This window comes from Pan paniscus, chromosome 13, assembly GCF_029289425.2.
Source record: "Pan paniscus chromosome 13, NHGRI_mPanPan1-v2.0_pri, whole genome shotgun sequence".
Classification (NCBI taxonomy): domain Eukaryota; kingdom Metazoa; phylum Chordata; class Mammalia; order Primates; family Hominidae; genus Pan; species Pan paniscus.
The window spans coordinates 39,236,338-39,258,145 of record NC_073262.2 but is presented as its reverse complement, the minus strand read 5'-3'; the positions used below and the strand labels follow the sequence as shown (position 1 = coordinate 39,258,145).

Below are 21,808 nucleotides of genomic sequence, written 5' to 3'. Positions count from 1 at the left end.
TACAGCCTAATTAGTATAGTTTTTTTTTTAATTAGCTGGATATTGAAAATATTCCAGAGCTAAGGTAGTGGTCATAATTTTTACACCATACATTTTTACATTTTAACATTATTTTCTCATTGTATTTAATGTAATTCTCACATTGGCTGAATATTGTAGGAAGTATTGCTCTGGCCAGCAATCAATAATAGTCATCTGCTTTAAAGTATGGCTCCTACTACATTTGATAAACAAGCTAGGTAGTGATAAACTGTTATCTAAAAAATAAGCCAGAAAAGTCATCTGTCCTACACCTCCTGAGTCAGAGGGCATGGGTTTGAATTCTGACTTTCCCTCCAGTGTATTCTATGCCTGTACACTCTCTAGTAGTGGTCGGTCGCTTGCTCTCTCTCGCTCGCTCTCTCTCCCCCTCCCTCCCTCCTTCCTTCTCTTTGTTTTTGAGACAGAGTCTTGCTCTGTCACCCAAGCCGGAGTGCAGTCGCGTGATCTTGGCTCACTACAACCTCTGCATCCCAGCTCAAGTGATTCTCATGCTTCAGCCTCCCTAGTAGCTGGGATTACAGGCGCATGCCACCACGCCTGGCTAATTTTTGTATTTTTAGTAGAGACAGTGTTTCACGTTGGCCAGGCTGGCTGGAACTCCTGACCTCAAGTGATCTACCCTCCTTGGCCTCCCAAAGTGCTGGGATTACAGGCATGAGCCACTGCACCCAGTCAGTCATTACCTTTTAAATCATAGAGCCAGGTATAGAGAACAGTGAAGTGATTCTAGAACTGAGTTTCTGGAGCCACAGGGTTTGAATTCTGACTTTCCTACTTACTAATCTAAGGTCTTATAGCTAGTAAGTGGGAAAGTCAGAATTCAAATTCCTGCCCTGTATTTACCCATCTATAAAATAGATGATAAAAGTACCTTCAGGCCTGGCTCAGTGGCTCATGCCTGTAACCCCAGCACTGTAGGAGGCCAAGGTAGGTGGATCACCTGAGGTCAGAAGTTTGAGACCAGCCTGGCCAACATGGTGAAACCCCATCTCTCCTGAAAAATACCTTCTTAGGTTGTTCAGAAGCCTTAATGAGATAATACACATAAAGCACTTAGAACAGAACTTAAAACATGGCAATAAGTACCCAATAATGTTAACCCTCCCTATCATTACTATTATTAACGTCATCATCATCATCAGTGGTTATAGTGGTTATACTGGCTTGCTTTTTTTTTTTTTTTTGGAGACAGAGTCTCACTCTGTCACCCAGGCTAGAGTGCAGTGGCTCATTCTCAACTCACTGCAACCTCCACCTTCTGGTTCAAGCAATTCTTGTGCCTCAGCCTCCTGAGTAACTGGGACTACAGGCACGCGCCACTACTCCCAGCTAATTTCTGTATTTTAGCAGAGACGGGGTTTCACCATGTTGTCCAGGCTGGTCTCGAACTCCAGAGCTCAGGCAATCTGCCCACCTCAGCCTCCCAAAGTGCTGGGATTATAGGTGTGAGCCACTGCGCCCAGCCCGGCCTTCTTTTTTTTTTTTTTTTTTTAATAAAGATCCTTCAGGCCATTGAATGTACATTGGCTTTATTTAACAAAATCACTGTAATCCAACTCTAATATTGAGGTACATTTGTAAATTAAGAACCCTTTATGCCTGTGTTGTTTCTATCTTAGAAACTGTAGAGTGGCAATACAGAATTGTGTTCGTGTGATTTCATTTAGATGATATAGAAAACAGAACTGAAAGATACACTGTTTACTGAATGCCTACTATAACTAGATACTTTAGTTGTGCTATCTCATAATGGAAATAATACCTCCTTTGTAATGGAGGTGGTGTTTCCATTTCTTCTGATAAGAAGCTAAGGAGCCTCAGAATAGTCACTTGCCCAATATCACTTAGATAGATGGCTGATATCACATGTAGGTATTTTAAGCTCCAAAGCTCTCACTTTTTATGACCCACTGCGTCTCACTGCCATCCTGCCTGATTTTTACTTAGTTCTACCTGAGGTAAACTGTGTTACTCTTTCTATATCAAATGGCCATCCTTATGTGGAAAGTTTCTTTTTCATAATTTAACCTTTTCATAATTTAATGCATCAGCCTACAGTACATACATTTACAAATGCTAGCCAGAAGCAATAGCTGACATAGAAATAAAGTGGTAGTGCTGTGGCTAACAGGAAAGCCTGTTGGCAGTGTTAGCTTATTTCTGACTGCTCATGCTTTAAAAGTTTATGGTGGCTGCTGGGTATGGTGGCTCACTCCTGTAATCCCAGCACTTTGGGAAGCCAAGGTGGGCGGATCACTTGAGGTCAGGAGTTTGAGATCAGCCTGACCAACATGGTGAAACCCCATCTCTACTAAAAATACAAAAATTTGCCAGGCATGGTAGCGCATGCCTGTAGTCCCAGCTACTCAGGAGGCTGAGGCAGGAGAATTGCTTCAACCCAGGAGGCAGGGGTTGCAGTGAGCCAAGATTGCACCACTACACTCCAGCCTGGGCAACAGAGCAAGACTTCATCTCGAAAAAAATAAAGTTTATGGAGGTTGAAAACATAAACATTTGCAAGGCTTTGAAAAAAACCTTTTTCTCTTGAAATTGTCTTTCAAATTTTAGGTTTCACTGCCTCAAGGTTCTCAAGGAATTCCCCATCAGACTTACCAACAGCCTGTTATGTTCCCTAATCAGTCTAATCAAGGATCTATGCCCACAACAGGAATGCCTGTTTACTATAGTGTCATTCCACCTGGTCAACAAAACAATTTAAGGTGAGTATGACTGAGTAACCTAATCTTCCAGCTTCTCATTGTTTACCAGGATTATGGTCTGTTGCTAGTTTTAAAGTTGACTAAGGGGCATTACTTGAGAACATTCTCTAATGTAGAATAGAAAAAAACTATAATACAGTATACTTTTTAACATATTTCTTTCGGCTAGGTACGGTGGCTCACGCCTATAATCCCAGCACTTTGGGAGGCCAAGGCTGGTGGATCACCTGAGGTCAGGCATTCAAAACCAGCCTGGCCAACATGGTGAAACCCCGTCTCTACTAATAATACAGAAGTTAGCTGGGCAAGGTGGCGTACGCCTGTGATCACAACTGCTCGGGAGGCTGAGGCAGGAGAATCTTTTGAACCCGGGAGGCAGAGGTTGTAGTGAACCAAGATTGCGCCGTTGCACTCCAGCCTGGGCAACAAGAGTGAACTTCTGTCTCCAAAAAAAAATATATGTATATTTCTTTCAGTAAAATCAGTACAAGGAAAGCAGTCCATATAAAAGCTAAAGGCAAGTCAGATAGATCTCTCTTGTGCCTAAAAATTAGGCCAATCTTCTGTTACTCACACAAATGGAGTAACAGTTGGAGTGTAATATTTAAGGTTTTTATAGGGGTCTGGAAAAATTGTATTTCCTGTGTATAACTTTAGCAGTGAAATATCTTGCTGGAATATTTCAGGCTTTGGGAAGCTCATTTTTCATCAGTAAGGGAGGGAAGGCATGTAAGAGAAGTAAATGATAGTAGTTCTACATTAAAGCAAGTCATGAAGTATTCCATCAACAGAAATGTCTCTGACAAGCCATGTGTTGAAAATACTAATCTTTCATTGAATTGGGTCCCTTTAGTTCATTGTTCAGAATGTATTACCAAACCATTCATTTATTCTCATGGCATCCCTGTGTTACCAACCAAGTCCATTCTGCCTGTGTATAGCAAGCCAATCACTGTGACAACGGGTTTTGCAAAAGAGGAAATATTTTATTCACAAGGCTGCTTGTGAAAGGAGATGGGAGAACAAATCTCAAATCCGCCTCTGAAAATAGGGCTTGTGGGTACTTAATTTTAACATTATTTTCTCATTGTATTTAATGTAATTCTCACACATTGGCTGAATGATTGTAGGAAGTATTTATCTGGCCAGCAATCAATAATAGTCATCTGCTTTAAAGTATTTAAAGTAGGGTGGTCTAAAGTGTGAGAAAATGTGATTGATGGGTGGGAAAGTTGATTGGCAGGTTGGAAACATGAGGTAATTGGGGTTTCTGCACAAGCATAATCAAGCTACATGGTTCTTCATAGGACGTGTGTGCAGAAAATGGCGTTAGCATGATCTGAAGGTGGAGTAGTTTTAGGCCCTCTGACACCAAAAGGTCACTCTCTGGGCACCTGTGCAGGCCTAGTTAAAGGGTTCATGATCTCAACCAGCTTGGACTGGACATGAGCTGCCCCCTGGATCCTGAAAAACAGCTTTAAATACCTGTTATATAGTTACCCACAGTCAGAAATGTTATCTATAAGGAAAACAGTGGGAGTTTAGTTATATACTTCTTGGCCACATGACTTGCTAGTGGGAGTTTTAAGATTAGCTAATCCCAGCCCCTTTGATGCAAAACTGCTACACAATGAAAATAGAAATATGTACTTGGTTACATTTCGCATTTGTTGTGTGAGTTTAAATTTTATAAATAAGGAAAAAATACTCCGAATCTGAGTTTTTTACCCTGATAAATCTAAGTTTGGGATCTAGAATGCCAATTCAGTTTCCAAACTGTCAGTTAGAGGCAGAAATCTGTGCTAAAGTAGGGTGAAATGAGGAGTGAGAAAATTGATGATTTATCTACTTTTTGAACCAAAGTTTAATTTTTTATTTACCAGAGAATATTGCCAAAGTCATCATTTCTATGTGGGGCAGAGGCTGAGAGATGGGTATTAAGTTACCTTTGTAGGCCTGCCTACTTGGAAGAGGGGCTTTCATGAGGGAAGGATATCAAGCCTATAAGAACCTATATAAGATGGCTTAGGCTTTCACAATTTTTCACGTTTGTTATACTTGTCAGTCCCTTGAAACAAAAAGGATTTTGTGTGCTTGACTTGTGAGAGAGCTTGCCATAAGAGTGTGGATACAGGTGAGAGAGCATAATTATGTTCCTGCCCCTATAGTGAGCCTTATTTTAAGCATAAGAGCAGAATCCAAAAGCTGTCAAGCGAGTGCTGATGACTACACTTTGGAAAGATCCTTGGTTTTAGTCCCTGGGCCTGCTTCACAAAGAAAATAAAAAAATTTTTAAGAGCTAGCTTTGGCCTGAGGGATAGCCTGCAGCACAGAAATTAAAAGATAGATAAGATTCTCCAACAACCTCCAATGTGAATCTTGATTAAAAGTTTGTGGTGTTGGGCATGGTGGCTCACGCCTGTAATCCCAGCACTTTGGGAAGCTGAGGCGGGTGGATCACTTGAGGTCAGGAGTTCAAGACCAGCCTGGCCAACATGGTGAAACCTCAACTCTACTAAAAATACAAAAATTAGCCAGGCGTGGTGGCGAGCACCTGTAATCCCAGCTACTCGGGAGGCTGAGGCAGGATAATCGCTTGAACCTGGGAGGCAGAGGTTGCAGTGAGCTCAGATTGCACCACAGCACTTCAGCCTGGGCAACAGAGGGAGACTCTGCCTCAAAAAAATAAAATAAAATAAGTCTTCGGAATTACCCGCAGCTTGGACCCAAATAAGGCAGATAAACTTGAAATAAGGTAGGTGTAAGCTGACAGTAGTGATTGGTCACCATGTGACAAACTAGCATTGATCTGTTCCAAGTATAGAGTACCAATGTGAGAAATTGAATGAGTTGTACGTGAAGCAGGGAATGTGTATTCTGTCAGACTCATCTTGGTACGTTTTGGACTAGTTACTTGGTAGGAAGTCAAGTCATGTACAGAATTAAAGATCTCTGACTGGCTGCAGTGGCTCACGCCTGTAATCCCAGCACTTTGGGAGGCCAAGGCAGGCAGATCACTTGAGGTCAGGAGTTTGAGACCAGCCTAGCCAACATGTTGAAACCCTGTCTCCACTAAAAATACAAAAATTAGCCGGGCGCGGTGGTGGGTGCCTGTAATCCCAGCTACTCGGGAGGCTGAGGCAGGAGAATCGCTTGAACCTAGGAGGTTGGGGTTGTAGTGAGCCGAGATCGTGCCACTGCACTCCAGCCTGGGCAGCAGAGTAAGAACCTATCTCAAAAAAAAAAAACAAAAAACAATTCATTAAAGATCTCTTTGGGTGAAAAAAAATTCATAATTAACTGATTAATTTTTTAAAACATAGCAGCATTCTTTACAGAAAATGTCATTTCTGCTTCTGGGCAATATTTAGTAGACAAATCACCATAATATTTCAAGTTTACTTGGAACCATCACTTAAGAAGTCAACTATTGGTAATTTTTATTAATCAGATAGTTGAATTACCATCTAAGGGCTAATGAATAGAGGCAATTCAGAAATCTAGACTTAGTGGCTTATATAAATTATATTTTATCCTACATATTTCAGTATATTTACATGAAAAGCAGGGGTTGATCTAATTACTGAAGCACCAGCTGGGCGTGGTGGCCAGGTAACAGAGTGATACTCTGTCTCGTAAATACATACATACATACATACATACATACATACATACATACATACTCAAGCACCTGGAACAGGGCCTAGCATAGAGTCAGAGCTTGGTAAATCTATATTGAATGAACATATTTCTTTTGTTTTGTTTTGTTTTGTTTTTGTTTTTTGTTGTTGAGACGGAGTCTCACTCTGTCGCCCAGGCTAGAGTGCAGTGGCACGAACTCAGCTCACTGCAAGCTTCACCTCCCAGGTTCACGCCATTCTCCTGTCTCAGCCTCCCGAGTAGCTGGGACTATAGGCGCCTGCCACTACACCCGGCTAATTTTTGTATTTTTAGTAGAGATGGGGTTTCACCATGTTAGCCAGTATGGTCTCAATCTCCTGACCTCGTGATCCGCCCACCTTGGCCTCCCAAAGTGCTGGGATTACAGGCGTGAGCCACCGCTCCCAGCCGAACATATTTCTTAAATGTCAAAGGCCAGCTTGCACATGTGTATATGTACATAGACATCATTAACTGTTGGACTCAATTTTATTTTGTTTCTATAACCTCTCTATGCTTTTTAAATTTTTCATCAATTTTTTAAATTACAAAACAAATAATGCTGTTAATATAAGTGAAGCAATACAGAGATGTGTAAAGGGAAAGGTAATCATCATGCCCTGCTCCACCCCCCATCCCCAGGTAACCAGCATTCACAGGCTAGGGTGTGTTCTGTCACATTGGCCTCCTGGCTACACAAACAATACACGCATAAATACTCATATAAGGAATTGGGTGGTGAGTTTTAGTGAAATACACATTCTCTTGCTTTTTTTTTTTTCTTTTTCCATTTTATTCTTTGTTTTTGAGGTGTCTCACTCTGTTAACTAGGCTGGAGGGCAGTGGCATGATCATGGCTTACTGCAACCTTCTCCTACCAGGCTCAAGCAATCCTTCCACTTCAGCCTCCTAAGTAGCTGGGACCACAGGCATGCACCACCACACTCAGCTAATTGTTTATATTTTTGGTAGAGATGGGGTCTCACTATGTTGCCCAAGCTGGTCTCGAACTCCAAGGCTCAAGCAGTCCTCTCACCTCTACCCCCAAAGTGCTAGGGTTACAAGCATGAGCAACTGCTCCCAGCCTGCATTTTTTTCATAATAATGTATCATGAACATCAGATTAGTAAATACTAGTATAAAACATCCTGTTTTGTTTTTCTAATTTCTTGACAAACATAATTTTATATAAGTAAGATTATGTCATCCTGGCAGTTTTTTATTGTCCTAACCTTCTCTCTCCCTACCCTACCACTGGACCATTTCCCACACACACACATGCTAGTTAACCCGTGTTTCTCTCCTGGTTTCTGTCCTTCCTTCCTCACTTTCCTTCTTGTGCTTATTCATATACTAACACAGATATGGTACGGCAACATGAACAAAATAGCACACATACACACACTCAAATTGAGTTTATAAATAGTTTTGAATATAAAATGTCTACAACTTGGTTTTGGTTTCTTGTAGGAGCACATCATGTCTGACATGTGATGGGAGAATCCATTCACATTTAATATTACAACTGATATACCGAACTTTTTTCCGCCAGCCTGTATTTGTTTGTGTATTTCACCACACTGTACTTGTAACTGATGACTAATTGGTTAGTCTTCTGCTGTTTTCTCAGATATTTATCTGAGAAATTTCTCTAAATACATGCTATATTCATTGAGACTCTTCATCATGGAATCCCACTGATCTGATACCAGGGAATATGCTGGTCCAATAAGCTAATTTTTCAGATAACTAAAACTCATGCCTTTAAGTATTAGTTATTAGGTGGCATGATATGGTTAGAAAAATGGGCTTTGGAATCATAAAAACCTGTCTTCAAGCCAGTGTGACCTTGGACAAGTTATTTATTTGTACTTTTGTTTTCTCATTTGTAAGACAGAAATACCTTCCAGGACTGGTGGAAGGAATTACATGTCTAGAACTTTGTATATGGAAACTGCAAATTTGCCAGCTGTTTATCTGATATCCAAAATATTAAGGAAATCCTGTAATTCAGAAAAAAAAATGGCTAAGGAGTTGAATAGAAATTTATCCAGAGAAGACATACAAATGGCAAACAGGCCAGGGAAAGGATGCTTGATATCACTAATCATTAGAGGAATGCAAATCACAACCGTAATGAGATATCACCTCACACCTGTTAAAATGGCTGTTATCAAAAAAATCAAAAGCTATTAAGTATTGATAAGGATGTGGAAAAAAGGGAACCCTTGTAACACTGTTGTTGGGAATGTAAAATGGTGTAGCTGCTATAGAAAACAGTACAGAAGTTCCTAAAAAAAATAAAAATAGAACTATCATTTGATCCAGCAATTCCAAATACTTCTAGATATTTATGCAGAAGAATTAAAATCAGTATCTCGAAGAGAGATTTACACCTCCATATTCATTGCAGCATTATTCACAATAGCCAAGACGTGGAAACAACCTAAATGTCAATTGGTGGATGAGTGGATAAAGAAAATGTGGTATGGCTCATTCCTGTGATCCCAACACTTTTTGAGGCCAAGGCATGAGGATGGCTCGAGCCCAGGAGTTTGAGACCAGCCTGAGCAACATAGGGAGACCCCATTTCTACAAAAAATTTAAAAAGTAACTGGGTATAGTGACAAATACCTGTGAAGCTAGTCTACTCAGGAAACTGAGTTGTGGGAAGATAACTTGAACCTGGGAGGTCAAGGCTATAGTGAGCCATGATTACGCCACTGTATTCCAGCTTAGGCGACAGAGCCAGACCCTCTCTGAAAGAAAAAAAGGTTATATATGTACTGTAATGGAACATTATTTAGCCTTTAAAGATGGAAATCCTGCCATATGTAACAATGTTGATGAACCTTGAGGACATTATGTTGAGTAAAATAAGCCAGTCACAGGACAAATACTGCCTTATTCCACAGTATGACCTCTAAAATAGTCAAACTTGGCTGGGCGCAGTGGCTCATACCTGTAATCCCAGCACTTTGGGAGGCCAAGGCAGGTGGATCACCTGAGGTCAGGAGTGTACACCAGCCTGGCCAACATGCTGAAACTTCATCTCTACTGAAAATACAAAAAACTAGCCGGGCATGGTGGTGCCGGTAGTCTCAGCTACTCAGGAGGCTGAGGCACAAGAAGCACTTGAACCTGGGAGGCAGAGGTTGCAGTGAGCCGAGATAGTGCCACTGCATTCTAGCCTAGGCAACAGGGCAAAATTCTGTCTCAAAAATACAGAAAATAAAATAGTCAAACTTGTAGAAGCAGAGAGTAGAATGGTCATTGCCAGGGGCTGCAGGGAGGGGGAAGTGGAGAGTTACTCTTCAGTGGATATAACATTTCTTTTATGCAAGATGAATGAACTCTGGAAATCTGCTATACTACATTTTGCCTATAGTCATATTGTGTTGTACACTTGAAATTTTATTAAAAGGGTAGCTCTCGTGTTTAAAACAAACAAAAAAAGAAAAACAGTTATGGTGTCTTTGAAGGATTTGTGACATCCATTTTAATAGTTCACATGTCTTTAGCACTTAACCTGTTTCTGAGCTCTGTTCCAGATCATTGTAATGAGTGAATACTTCTCCAAAAAGCAAGTATGAAAGCTTGAAGAAATCATACAGAATCATTAGTTTATCCTTAAAGCAACAAATATTTTTATTTTGGCTCTTACTCCCAATTAGACTAAATGTAGTAAGATGTGAATTTTTTTAGTGTGACTTTTTTCCTGATTAATATGTTTTCTGTGTAACATGAATCTACGTCATTGTTCTTTTCTGGCACGTCAAACCAATACCTTTTCAATGACACTACCTTTTTGGGTTTAAGAAAAGTTATCTTTTTGTTTACCTCACTGAATTTGAAGTCTACATTTTTACAAGAACACTCAGCTGAGAAATGAAAAATAAATCACATTAATTTTCAGAGTTACATAAAGAAAAATATGTGTAGCAGATTCTCAATATTTGTAGACTTTGTATTTGCAAATTTGCCTATTTGCTGAAATTATTTGTAACCCCTAAATTGATACTTATTGTACTTTCTTTTTCATTCGTGGACACGTTCAGTGTGGCAAAAAAGTTTGAATCATCAGGCAAGCACATTCCCATCTGAGGTCAAACAAGGCACATGCTGCCTCCCTGTTTCAGTTCTTCTATTATAAACAATTGTCCTTTTCAGTCTATTTAGTGCCACGTTGTTCACACTTTTTGGGTTTTTGTTTGAAATGGCTCCCAAACAATGCTGATTTTCTGTCTTGTGTTACTAAGCACAAGAAAGCTCTGCTGTGTGTTCAAGCATGGGTTGCTACTGGCCATCAGTTCAGTGTTAACGAATCAACAATACAGTACATCCAGAAAAAGAGGAAATTCACAGATGTGTATGTGAGGCCACTCTAGAAAGTCCTAAAATAACATCCGAAATACATGACAAAGTTATGAAAAAGATGGAAAGGCAGCTGGATTGGTGGATTCATAAGATGATGAATGAGTTTATCTTCCTGTTTTGGGGGATTTTTTTTTCCTTTCTCTTGGCTTCTCAATATGATAACCAAGTTTTTAAAAAAGCATAGTGGACAGCATTGTTGTGAAACTGAAAGCCAAAGAAATTCATGATCATGTTACCCAGGGTCAGGAAAATGGTAAACACTCCTCAAATAGTGTTTTGTTATCAAGAAATACTGCGAAGGGCCAAGGACGGTGGCTCATGGCTGTGATCCCAGCACTTTGGGAGGCCGAGGCGGGTGATCACTTGAGACCAAGAGTTGGGGACCAGCCTGGCCAACATGGTGAGACACCATCTCTACTAAAAATACAAAAATTAGCCAGGTGTGGTGGCGGGCACCTGTAATCCCAGCTACTCAAGAGGCTGAGGTAGGAGAAACACTTGAACCCAGGAGGCAGAGGTTGCTGTGAGCCAAGATGGCACCACTGCGCTCCATCCTGGATGACAGAGCGAGACTCCTTCTCAAAAAGAAATACTGCAAAGTTTTTACATTTCTAGAATCCCATTTGTCTTCACAGTGTCCTTCTAAAAAGGATAAGAATATGTATTTGTTTTTATTTTACATGTAGACACTATGAAATTTCAACCCTATATATCTTCATTTAATTGGTCTGGCCCTGATCTTAAGCCTGAGCAACATTATTTTTTGATGCCCTCCAGGTGATTCTAGTGGGAGCCAAGAATTGAAACCCTCTGGCCTACACTAACCAGCCCTTTAGTCTGGTTTTTATTCATGCCTTCAGCTGTCCACAAGTAGCTATAGCCCAGTAAAACTTTACACATTAGCAGAGAAGTCATGATGTCTATCACTGTTTATTAGTAGATTTTCATCTGAAATCCAGTATCCTGACATAAAACTATAAATTACTACATATCAACAAGTTTATAAATTTCTAGATCTTAGATGGAAAGTGTATCTTAAACTCTAGGTTACAGGGTCTTGATCCATACAGTCTTACTATGTTTTAGATGCTAAATGGACTCTAGTAGCCTTCATTTTATTACAAGATTATAAGGAATAAGATTCCTATAAGAACACAAAGTGAGTCTTTGTTTTGAAAAATGTCTTACTTAGCTTGGGTTGCTTAGCAAAATTGTTTTCTTACAGAGGTTCCTTGTGTAGAAAGGTAGAATTTGAATTATTATGTCTACTTGCAGCTCATCCTTTCAGTTCACTGAGGCAACTTTGTGTTTGGATTGGATTGTGTTGTTATGTATCATTATGAAGATTGAGCACAGCCTGATACAAGTCAACATATACTGTCACTTTAAGCGAGCAAAGTACTAGTCAGGGACACTAATTTTACAACAACTCATGAGATTTTTCTCAGTCCTTAGTGTGGAGAGAAAATTAGTTTGATACCAGCAGTCTTCAAAAGTGGGCAAGTGAGTTGGATATCTTCAAAATGCTCTCATTTTTACCGGTTCTTCTCCTATTTTCCCTTTCATTTTCACTATTTTTATCTTGAAATTCAAAACGATAATACCTTTGTCTTTGATCTATATTCTCAAAGGGGTAGCATACAGACAGGAACTTGAAAAGACTATAGCCTTTTTTTAAGAACCTTTAAAAAATGTTTCACAGAATCTTTATGAAATTATGAAAAAGAAAACCTACTTTCAAGTCTTTTTCCCTTTTTTCTGTCCACAGTCTGTTTTTCCTCATTTTTGTATCCTAGTATTTCTCTAGTGTCCCATTTGTCCTACTTGTGATACCTCTCTTGTATTCATTTTATTTCTCCTAAGCTTCTAGTTTTACATTTTCAGTTTTTTGTTTGCCTCAGCTATCCTTTGAAATAATTGTTGATAATAAGTCTGTTGATCTGAACTATATCTTTTGGTAAAGTTTTACTTCTCTTGTTATTAAAAATGAAGTTACTAACAGCTTAGAGAAATAAAATGTAATAAATAAAATTTTGATTTTGCAAGATAAGTTCAAGAGATGTGCTGTACAAGACTTTGTCTACAGATAAATATTGTATTATACACCTAAAACTCTGTGAGGATAGATCTTGTGTTAAGTGTTTTTACACCAATATGTTTTAAACTGAGCAAACCAATATACCCTACAGCATATCTGCACTGATAACCTATGTATGATTTTGTAGCACTAACAGAATAGATGAAGAAAGATACTGTTGAAGGAATAAAATGTAAAAGAAAAAAAGTTACTTTCACTGCTAAAACATTGCCTTTTCAGAACATTCATTTCTTCTTTAGTGGATATAAAAGAGGTTTTGTTTGTTTGTTTGTTTGTTTGTTTCTTTTTTTCTTTTTTACCATTTTTGTAGGCATGTGTTTATTAGCAAAATTTATTAGTAAATTGTTTTATTCACCAAAAAATGTTAAAGGAGAAGGGAAGAGGGTGCTTTAGCTATTTCATTTTTGTGAACTCACCAAAATGAGTGATAATAGTAATACTTTGGATTTAAATTATTTAGGTACCTTTAAGGAATAGGAGAGGCAACATTTCATGAAAAAACCTCTTTATCCATAATTGATCACACCGAGTATTTGTGGTGCTTCCTCAGCCTCTCAATCAGTTTCTGTTTTTGAAAAATACTTCTCTTATATCTGTATTTTGTCTATTAAAACAGTCTTTCCTCTATGTACCTTGTTTAGGTCTTTCTGGTTAAACATACATAGTCATTGTAGAAAATTTGAAAATATTTGAAATTTCAAGTGTTTGATGACAAATCAACCACAGCCTTAGCACCCAGAAATAATCACTGATAAATTTTGATGTACCTCACCAAAGTCATTTTTCAGTGTGCATACATATATATGAACTATGTTAGCAATCAAATTTTTTAACATTTTATTTTATACTTTGTAAAAACTCCATTATTAGTTTTTCTTTTAGGCTGGGCATGGTGGCTCATGCCTGTAATCCCAGCACTTTGGGAGGCCAAGGTGAGTGGATCGCTTGAGCTCAGGAGTTCAAGACCAGCCTGGGCAACATAGCAAAACCCCATCTCTGCAAAAAATACAAAAATTAGCTGGGCGTGGTAGCTCATACCTGTGGTCACAGCTATTCAGGAGGCTGAGGTGGGATGAGCCCAGGAAGTTGAAGCTGCAGTGAACTGAGATCAAACCACTTCACTCCAACAGAGAGAACCCCTGTCTCCAAAAAAAAACAGAAGTAAAGAGATTTTCTTTTTAAATTAAATATATAAGCTGGATTTGGTGGTGGGCCCCTGTAATTCTAGCTACGTGGGAGGCTAAAGTAGGAGAATAGCTTGAACCTGGGAGGCAGAGGCTGCAATGAGTCGAGATTGTGCCACTGCACTCCAGCCTGGGCAACAAAACAAGACTCTGCCTCAAAAATAAATAAATAAAACATATATAAATATCTGGAGTTAAATAGTAAAATTCTACCTCCATTGCCCTTTCTGGAAAGCAGTCACTATACACCAATATAATCACTAGAGTTTTTGTTTGTTTCTTTGTTTTTTTATTTTGAGATGGAGTCTCACTCTAGCCCAGGCTGGAGGGCAGTGGTGAGATCTCAGCTCACTGAGCAACCTCTGCCCTCCAGGTTCAAGCAATTCTCCTGCCTCAGACTCCCAAGTAGCTGAGATTACAGGCTGCCGCCACCACACCTGGCTAATTTTTGTGTTTTTAGTGTAGGCGGGGTTCACCATGTTGTCCAGGCAGGTCTCGAACTCCTGAACCTCAAGTGATCCGCCCACCTCAGCCTCCCAAAGTGCTGGGATTACCGGCAAGAGCCACCACGCCCAGCCATTTTTTTTTTCCTAAGGTGAAGATCAGTGTTGTTTTTGTTTGTGTCATGTGGAGTCTTTATGAATCTTTTATTCTGCAATTTGCTTGTCTTATTAAACATTATGCTTGGCCGGGCACAGTGGCTCACGTCTGTAATCCCAGCACTTTGGGAGGCCAAGGCGGGTGGATCACCTGAGGTCAGGAGTTCTAGACCACCGTGGCCAACAGGGCAAAACCCTAAAAAATACAAACATTAGCTGGGCGTGGTGGCACATGCCTGTATTCTCAGCTACTCAGGAGGCTGAAGCAGGAGAATCGCTTGAACCCAGGAGGCAGAGGTTGCAGTGAGCCAAGATCACGCCATTGCACTCCAGCCTGGGCCAAAGAGCAAGACTCGGTCTCAAAAAAAATAAATAAACATTATGCTTAAACTTTTTTCCATAGAGCATCTGAATTTTAGGTTAGGATAGAAAAAAATTAGTTTGAGACTCTTTATAAAAAAGGCCAAAAATTAGTCCAGTAGTGGTCTTTGAAGTGAACTTGAAGTGGGAAGAACCCCCAGGCAGAAGGATATCGTATTATGTGCATCAGGTGGTGGCACCCTCAGCTGTGGTAGTGGCAGTAGGAGGGGGATTAATCTGGGGTGCACTTTGAAAGAAGAAACAAATATTTTATGTTAAGTGAGGATTAAGGAAAGATTTGAGATATCTTAATGGGTAATGCCCCACTAGCAGCAATACATGTTGGGATTGAAAATCAGTGTAATTGTTATTTGGGTCTCATTTACTTTAACATACCTACTAGATCTAAGGTCGGCAGACTTTTTCTGAAACACGCCAAATAGGAAATATTTGAGGCTTTGTAAGCCAAAATACAGAATTGTGGATTCTATTTAGGTATTTATATAACAAGGGGAAAAATAAGTTTCCATAAATTTTTATTGCTAAAATTCAAAATATAATAATGAGCACAATGGATTTATTTTGGGTGGCAGATAATATTTTACTTAATTGGGGTTCAAAGTTAGTGTTCTTTGTCATCAAGTTGATTTCAGATGTTCATCTGTAAAAACCATTCTTAGCTTGGAGGCAATACAGAAGCAAGCAGTGGTCTGGGTTTTGCCTATAGGCCATAGTTTGCCAACTCCTGTACATAGCCAGCAAAAAAAAAAAGACAAAGAGGCAGTGGTCACAAATGAAGACCAACAACTTAGGAAAAAGGAGTGTGGAAGCCAACATACAAGGAGATTTCAAAGATTAATAGTCAGATATTGTAGGGGGTGAGGAAGGAAGAGAGTTGAAGACCATTAAAGGGAATAAAAAACACTGGATGTGACCAGAAGAGGTCATTTGTAACCTTGAGATAGTATGTGGTAAAGTAAAAAGGACTCTTAAGAAAAAAATAACAAGTTCAGATGGTTCATGAAGTATTATGGACAAAAGGTCATAGTATTTATTCAAAAAGAGGAAAGATGTAACTACTTTGAAAACTAGAAGAGAAAGAACTAAAGGAGAAAAGAATTCTTAGGCCAGGTGCAGTGACTGACACCTGTAATCCCAGCACTCTGGGAGGCTGAGGCATGTGGATCATCTGAGGTCAGGAGTTCAAGACCAGTCTGGCCAACATGGCAAAACCACATCTCCTAAAAATACAGAATTAGCCGGGCTTGGTGGCACCCGCCTGTGATCCCAGCCACTTGGGAGGCTGAGACAGGAGAATAGCTTGAACCCAGAGGCAGAGGTTGCAGTGAGCCAAGATCACGCCATTGCACTCCAGCCTGGGGAACAAGAGCGAAACTGCCTCAAAAAAAAAAGAAAATAATTAATTTAATATGAGACAAAAAGGAATGATTCTCTAAATCTTCCCTGCCTACTTTTGAATTATTCTTCAGTTTAGATTTTTACAGCTTTTATTCCTCAAGTAACTTTTAAACTTTTCCCAATTGTTTTTAAAAATCCACAGTGACTATTTTTACTGCCTAAGGTTTTGAATGGCTATTGCCAAACTTGCTGTTTTAGATATTTCTTGAGGGCACAAGCAACCTATATAACAAGCAGTCCCCTGAGATAGGCCAACCCAGTTTACAAGGTAGAAGAGGTATGTTGGAAGTGTCCCTCTAGCATATCCTGTGTATTTTATTTTTTGAATAATTTCCAGGTCTTGGGAGTGTGCTGACTTTGGCATCTTACGTGGTATCAGGGCCAATATGAGGGATATTGAAGAAAGGATCTTTAAAACTTGCATCCTCCTGACTTCTGTTTTTAGCCAAAATGGAGTAATATAGACTGGATTTAACTCCTGCCTTAACCAAAAAGCCAGAAATTATGTGAAACAGTGGTTTCTAGATATTGGACATGGGACATTGAAGAACAGTAAACCCTGAGAGGGAGAAACAAAAGAAGTGAGTCTTAGGATTGCCCCAGCTTAGTGCCACAAGAATGTTTCCCAGACACAGCTCAGGGAGGGGGAACCCAACCAGAGTCTCTGAGTTAGGAGATGGAGTTGGGACTTAAGGAAGCCAAGGTAGCTAGAGTTTACAGGGCAGAATACTGAAGAGAAGAGAGCTCTAGAGATCTCTGGAGGGACCTCCTTGAGTCTTAGTTGAAGAGATTGGTGCATATGTTTGCAAAAACTACTTGAGGCCAGGAAAAGAACCACTCAAAAGGAGCAGACACAAACAATCCCTGGAACTCACCCAAGGACAGTAATAATTTGTAGTCCTACCAGCCACTGGCAAAACTTCATAATACAGGAAGCAACAAGTAGAGGACTTAAAAGGACACTATCTCAATATGGAGGAAAATTGGTCCTAGATTAAAGGCTGCTCTGTTTGGCTCTAAGCTTCCTGTTGCCCGCCCCCCAAAAGCATTTAAAAACAAAAGGCTGCTGTCGTCCTGCCTGAAAAATCATAAAAGCAAAACCCAAAAGAATTAAATTATTTCCAGACAAGTTAACTATGGTCCAGAACAAAGCTCAAAAATACTGTTACAAATTACAAGAGTATCCAACACCCAGCGAGGTTAAATTCACAATTTAGTCTTGACTCCAATCAGAAATTACCTGTCTCCAATCAAAAATTACTGAGAATGCAGAGAATCAGGAAAGTAAGGCTAATAATGAGGAGAAAAATCAGTGAGTTGAAACTGACTGTGAAACAATGCCAGTATAAAAATCAGAGAGGGAAAATGATTAACAAAGCATCATTGCTCTTAAGGAGCTAATTCATGTGTAACAGGCATCCTCAAAAGAGAGAAAAGGGAAAAAAAATATTTGAGTAAGTGATGGTTGAAGTTTTTCAAAATTTGATGAAAATTATAAACCCACAGATCCAACAAGCTCAGCAAATCCAAGCAAAAGAAATGTGAAGAAAACATCTTAAAAAGTTATAGAGAAAATCTTAAAAGCAGCCAGAGGGGGAAAAGAGCCATTGCATACAGAGGAACACAGTTAAGAATGTCAGCCGACTTAGAAGCAATACAAGCCAGAAGACAGTGGAGCAACATCTTTATTTGAAGAAGTGAAAGGAAGAAAACTTGCATTCTATACCCGTAAAAATATTTTTCAGAAACAGAGATTTCAAACACACAAAAGCTGAATTAATTGCCAGCCAACTCGCACTGTGAGAACTGTTAAAGGAAGTTTTTCAGACAGAAGGAAAATGATACCAATGGAAATTGGTGGTACACAAAAGAATACAAATAAAAGGTAAGCAATATACAGGCTTAAAAACCAAATATATTTTTGTCCTTCTGACAAGGGCTCGTGTGTATAATAAATCAAGAATTCTCAAACCAACCACCTGGGGAAACAGTTTGTTTTAAACGTTAAACCCAATTATTCCACTTCCAAGTATTTAAGAAAAATGAATACTAGAAGAAACCCAAATGTCCACCCACAGGTGAATGGATAAACAATCCATGGTATATTCATCAGTGGAATATTACTTAGCAATAAAAAAAGATCTGTTGATAACAGCAACATGGATGAATCTCATAATTATCCTGAGCGAAAAAAGAAAAAGGCCAAAAAATATATATAAACCACATTATTCCATTGATATTATAGAAAATAACAACCTAATCTCTGTTGACAGCAGACAGATCAGTGGTTGCCTGGAGCCAGGAGGCTGGGAAGAGTTTATGGGGAAGAAGGGAAGGTGGGACTACAACGGGGCACAAGGCAACTTTGGTGAGGCTTTATGGTGTGCATATACATAAAACTCTTTAAATTCTATACTTTATGTGTGGTTTATTTTCTATAAATTATACCTCAGTAAAACTATAAAATAATCTGAGTCTTAAATTTTTTCTTAGAGACTGGTTCTTGCTGTCATTTAGGCTGGAATGCAGTGGTGTGACCCTGACTCACTGAGGCCTCAACCTCCTGGGCTCAAGCAATCCTCCTGCGTCAGCCTCCCAAGTAGCTGGGACTACAGGTGCACGCCACCACATCTGGCTAATTTTTAAATTTTTTTTAAAGATAGGATCTCACTGTATTACCCTGCTGGTGTCGAACTTTTGGGCTCAAGCAATCCTCCCACCTCAGTCTCCCAAACTGCTGGGTTTACAGATGTGAGCCACCTTGCCTAGCCTTCTTTTCTAATAGTTTAAACAAAAAGACTAGTTTTGGATAAAGTGAAAAGAAATACTGTAAAACTAACAAATTATTAAAAACAAGAGTAAGAATTTGTGAGGTTAAGATAGGCCACAGGGCATTTAATGGAGGAATAAAGGTAGACTTGAACTAACTGTAAAACCTGTTACAGAGTCATATTGAAATGTTAAAATTTAATCAAAAGTGTTTTTTTCAAAAAGCAAATGACTAAAAACTCCTTTCAGCCAGAGGTGAGAGATCGGGGGGAAACAAAAAAACAATAAAAAGAAAGTCCAAATAACTATGTTGCACCAGCCTGACCAACATAGTGAAGCCCCACCTTTACTAAAAATACAAGAAATTAGCTGGAAGTGGTGGCATACTCCTGTAATCCCAACAAAATACATGTAAAACCTTTATGCCCAAAACCATCTTGTGATGTGGAAGATTTGTACTCCCTATGGTTTATATCTTAGAACAGATGTCAGAAAACTACAGCCCACAATCAAAGAATGGTTTTTAAATTTGTAAAGGATTATTATTTTTTAACTCCTAAGTCACCATGTGTTACTCAGAGCTAAAATATATACTAGCTGGCTCTTGCAGAAAAAGTTTACCAGCATCTGCCTTTAAAAAAACCTTGGCAGATAGGTATCAGAGACATGTTTATGAATGTTTGTAGCAACAATGTTTAGCCTAATACTGGAAGTAATCCAAATAAAATGGAATAGAATGTGTAAGTATATTTTGATGTATTCATTTCAGACACTACTATACAACAAAGAAAATTACTAAAGTACAACTACTTGTATCCAATTGGTTGAGTCTCACAGATATGATACTGAGTAATTAAGAAACAGTCATAAAATAATCTATTATTCCATTTATTTAGAATCAAAAACAGTCAAAACTCAACTATGTTCTTTTGGGATACATATATATGTGGTAAAATTATACAAGAAATAAAAAGCAAGTAAGTACTGGTTGGACAAAGTGGGTCACGCCTGTAATCCCAGCACTTTAGGAGGCCAAGGCAGGCAGATCAGTTGAAGCCAGGAGTTTGAGACCAGCCTGACCAATATAGTGAAACCCCATCTCTACCAAAAACAAAAAATTAACCAGGCATGGTGGTGCATGCCTATAATCCCAGCTACTCAGGAGGCTGACGCATAAGAATCACTTAAACCTGGGAGGCGGAGGTTGTAATGAGCCGAGATGGTGCCACTGCACTCCAGCCTGTGTGACAGAGCAAAACTCTGTCTCAAAAAAAAAAAAAAAAAAAAAAGTAAGTGCTCTTCACAAAACTGTGGTAGGAGGGGGTTTTGATGTTAGAGGTGCATGAGACGGGAAGGCAGGGATACTTCTTTTTTTTCTTCTCCCTTTTTTTTTTTTTTGAGACGGAGTCTCACTCTGTCACCCAGGCTGGAGTGCAGTGGTGCGATGTCGGCTCAGTACAAGCTCCGCCTCCTGGGTTCACGCCATTCTCCTGCCTCAGCCTCCCGACTAGCTGGGACTACAGGCACCCACCACCACGCCCAGCTAATTTTTTGTATTTTTAGTAGAGACAGGGTTTCACCATATTAGCCAGGATGGTCTCAATCTCCTGACCTCGTGATCCGCCCTCCTCGGCCTCCCAAAGTGCTGGGATTACAGGCATGAGCCACCGCACCCAGCCAAGGCAGGGATGCTTCTAAGATACTAGCAATGTTCTGTTTCTCAGTCTGAATGAAGTTACATAGATAATTATTTTGTTATTATACTTAATTTAAACTGTAATATATTTCTAAGCACTCTATATTCGTCTGTTCTCACATTGCTATAAAGAAATGCCTGAGACTGAGTAATGTATAAAGAAAAGAGGTTTAATTGGCTTACAGCTCCGCAGGCTGCATAGGAAGCATAGTGGCTTCTAGGGAGGCCTCGGGAAACTTCAATTATGGCGGAAGGCAAGAGGGAAGCAGGCACGTCTTACATGGCTGGAGCCCGAGGAAGAGAAGAGTGGGGGGAGCACCACACACTTTTTGAAGAACCAGATCTCATGAGAACTCACTGTACAGTACCAAGGGGGAATGGTGCTAAACCATTAGAAACCACCTCCATGATCCAGTCACCTCCCAGCAGGCCCCACCTCCAGCACTGGGGATTACATTGTGAATGAGATTTAGGTGGAGACACACATCCAAACAATATTACACTCATAGATAGATAGATAGATAGATAGATAGATAGATAGATAGATAGATAGATAGATGATAGATTAGATAGATTGATTAGATAGATTAGATAGATAGATAGATAGATAGATTAGATAGATATTCCAAACCCCAAAAAATAGCAAAATCATTCGAAGAGAGGCCTAAATATGTAGAAGACTTTAGGAGAAAAAAAGGTAACAGAATGGGAGGAGAGGAATTGAAGACTATAAATAGAGACAGCCTTTGAAGAGAATTGCTTTCATAAGGATGAGCGTTGAATTGGATTCGTATATGGAGAGGATGAAGTCAAGACAGAGGATCCTTTTTTGATTGAAAGAAAGATGCATGTGTTTGTATGCTGAAGGGAAAGGCTTAGTAGAT

At 39.4% G+C, this 21,808-nt stretch overlaps 1 protein-coding gene across 50 annotated transcripts in view; it reads left to right on the top strand.

The window, feature by feature from the left end:
* The window catches only part of R3HDM1 (R3H domain containing 1), a 190,251-nt gene that overhangs the window by 142,382 nt on the left and 26,061 nt on the right, over positions 1-21,808 (top strand). For all 50 annotated transcript variants that reach the window (XR_008624484.2, XM_055108515.1, XM_055108508.1 and 47 more), the window contains one exon: positions 2,611-2,762. Coding sequence is in view for 49 of the 50 variants with exons in the window: in XM_055108515.1 (XP_054964490.1) it covers positions 2,611-2,762 (152 nt within the window). In the remaining variant the exon portion in view is untranslated. The remainder of the gene's footprint in view (positions 1-2,610; positions 2,763-21,808) is intronic.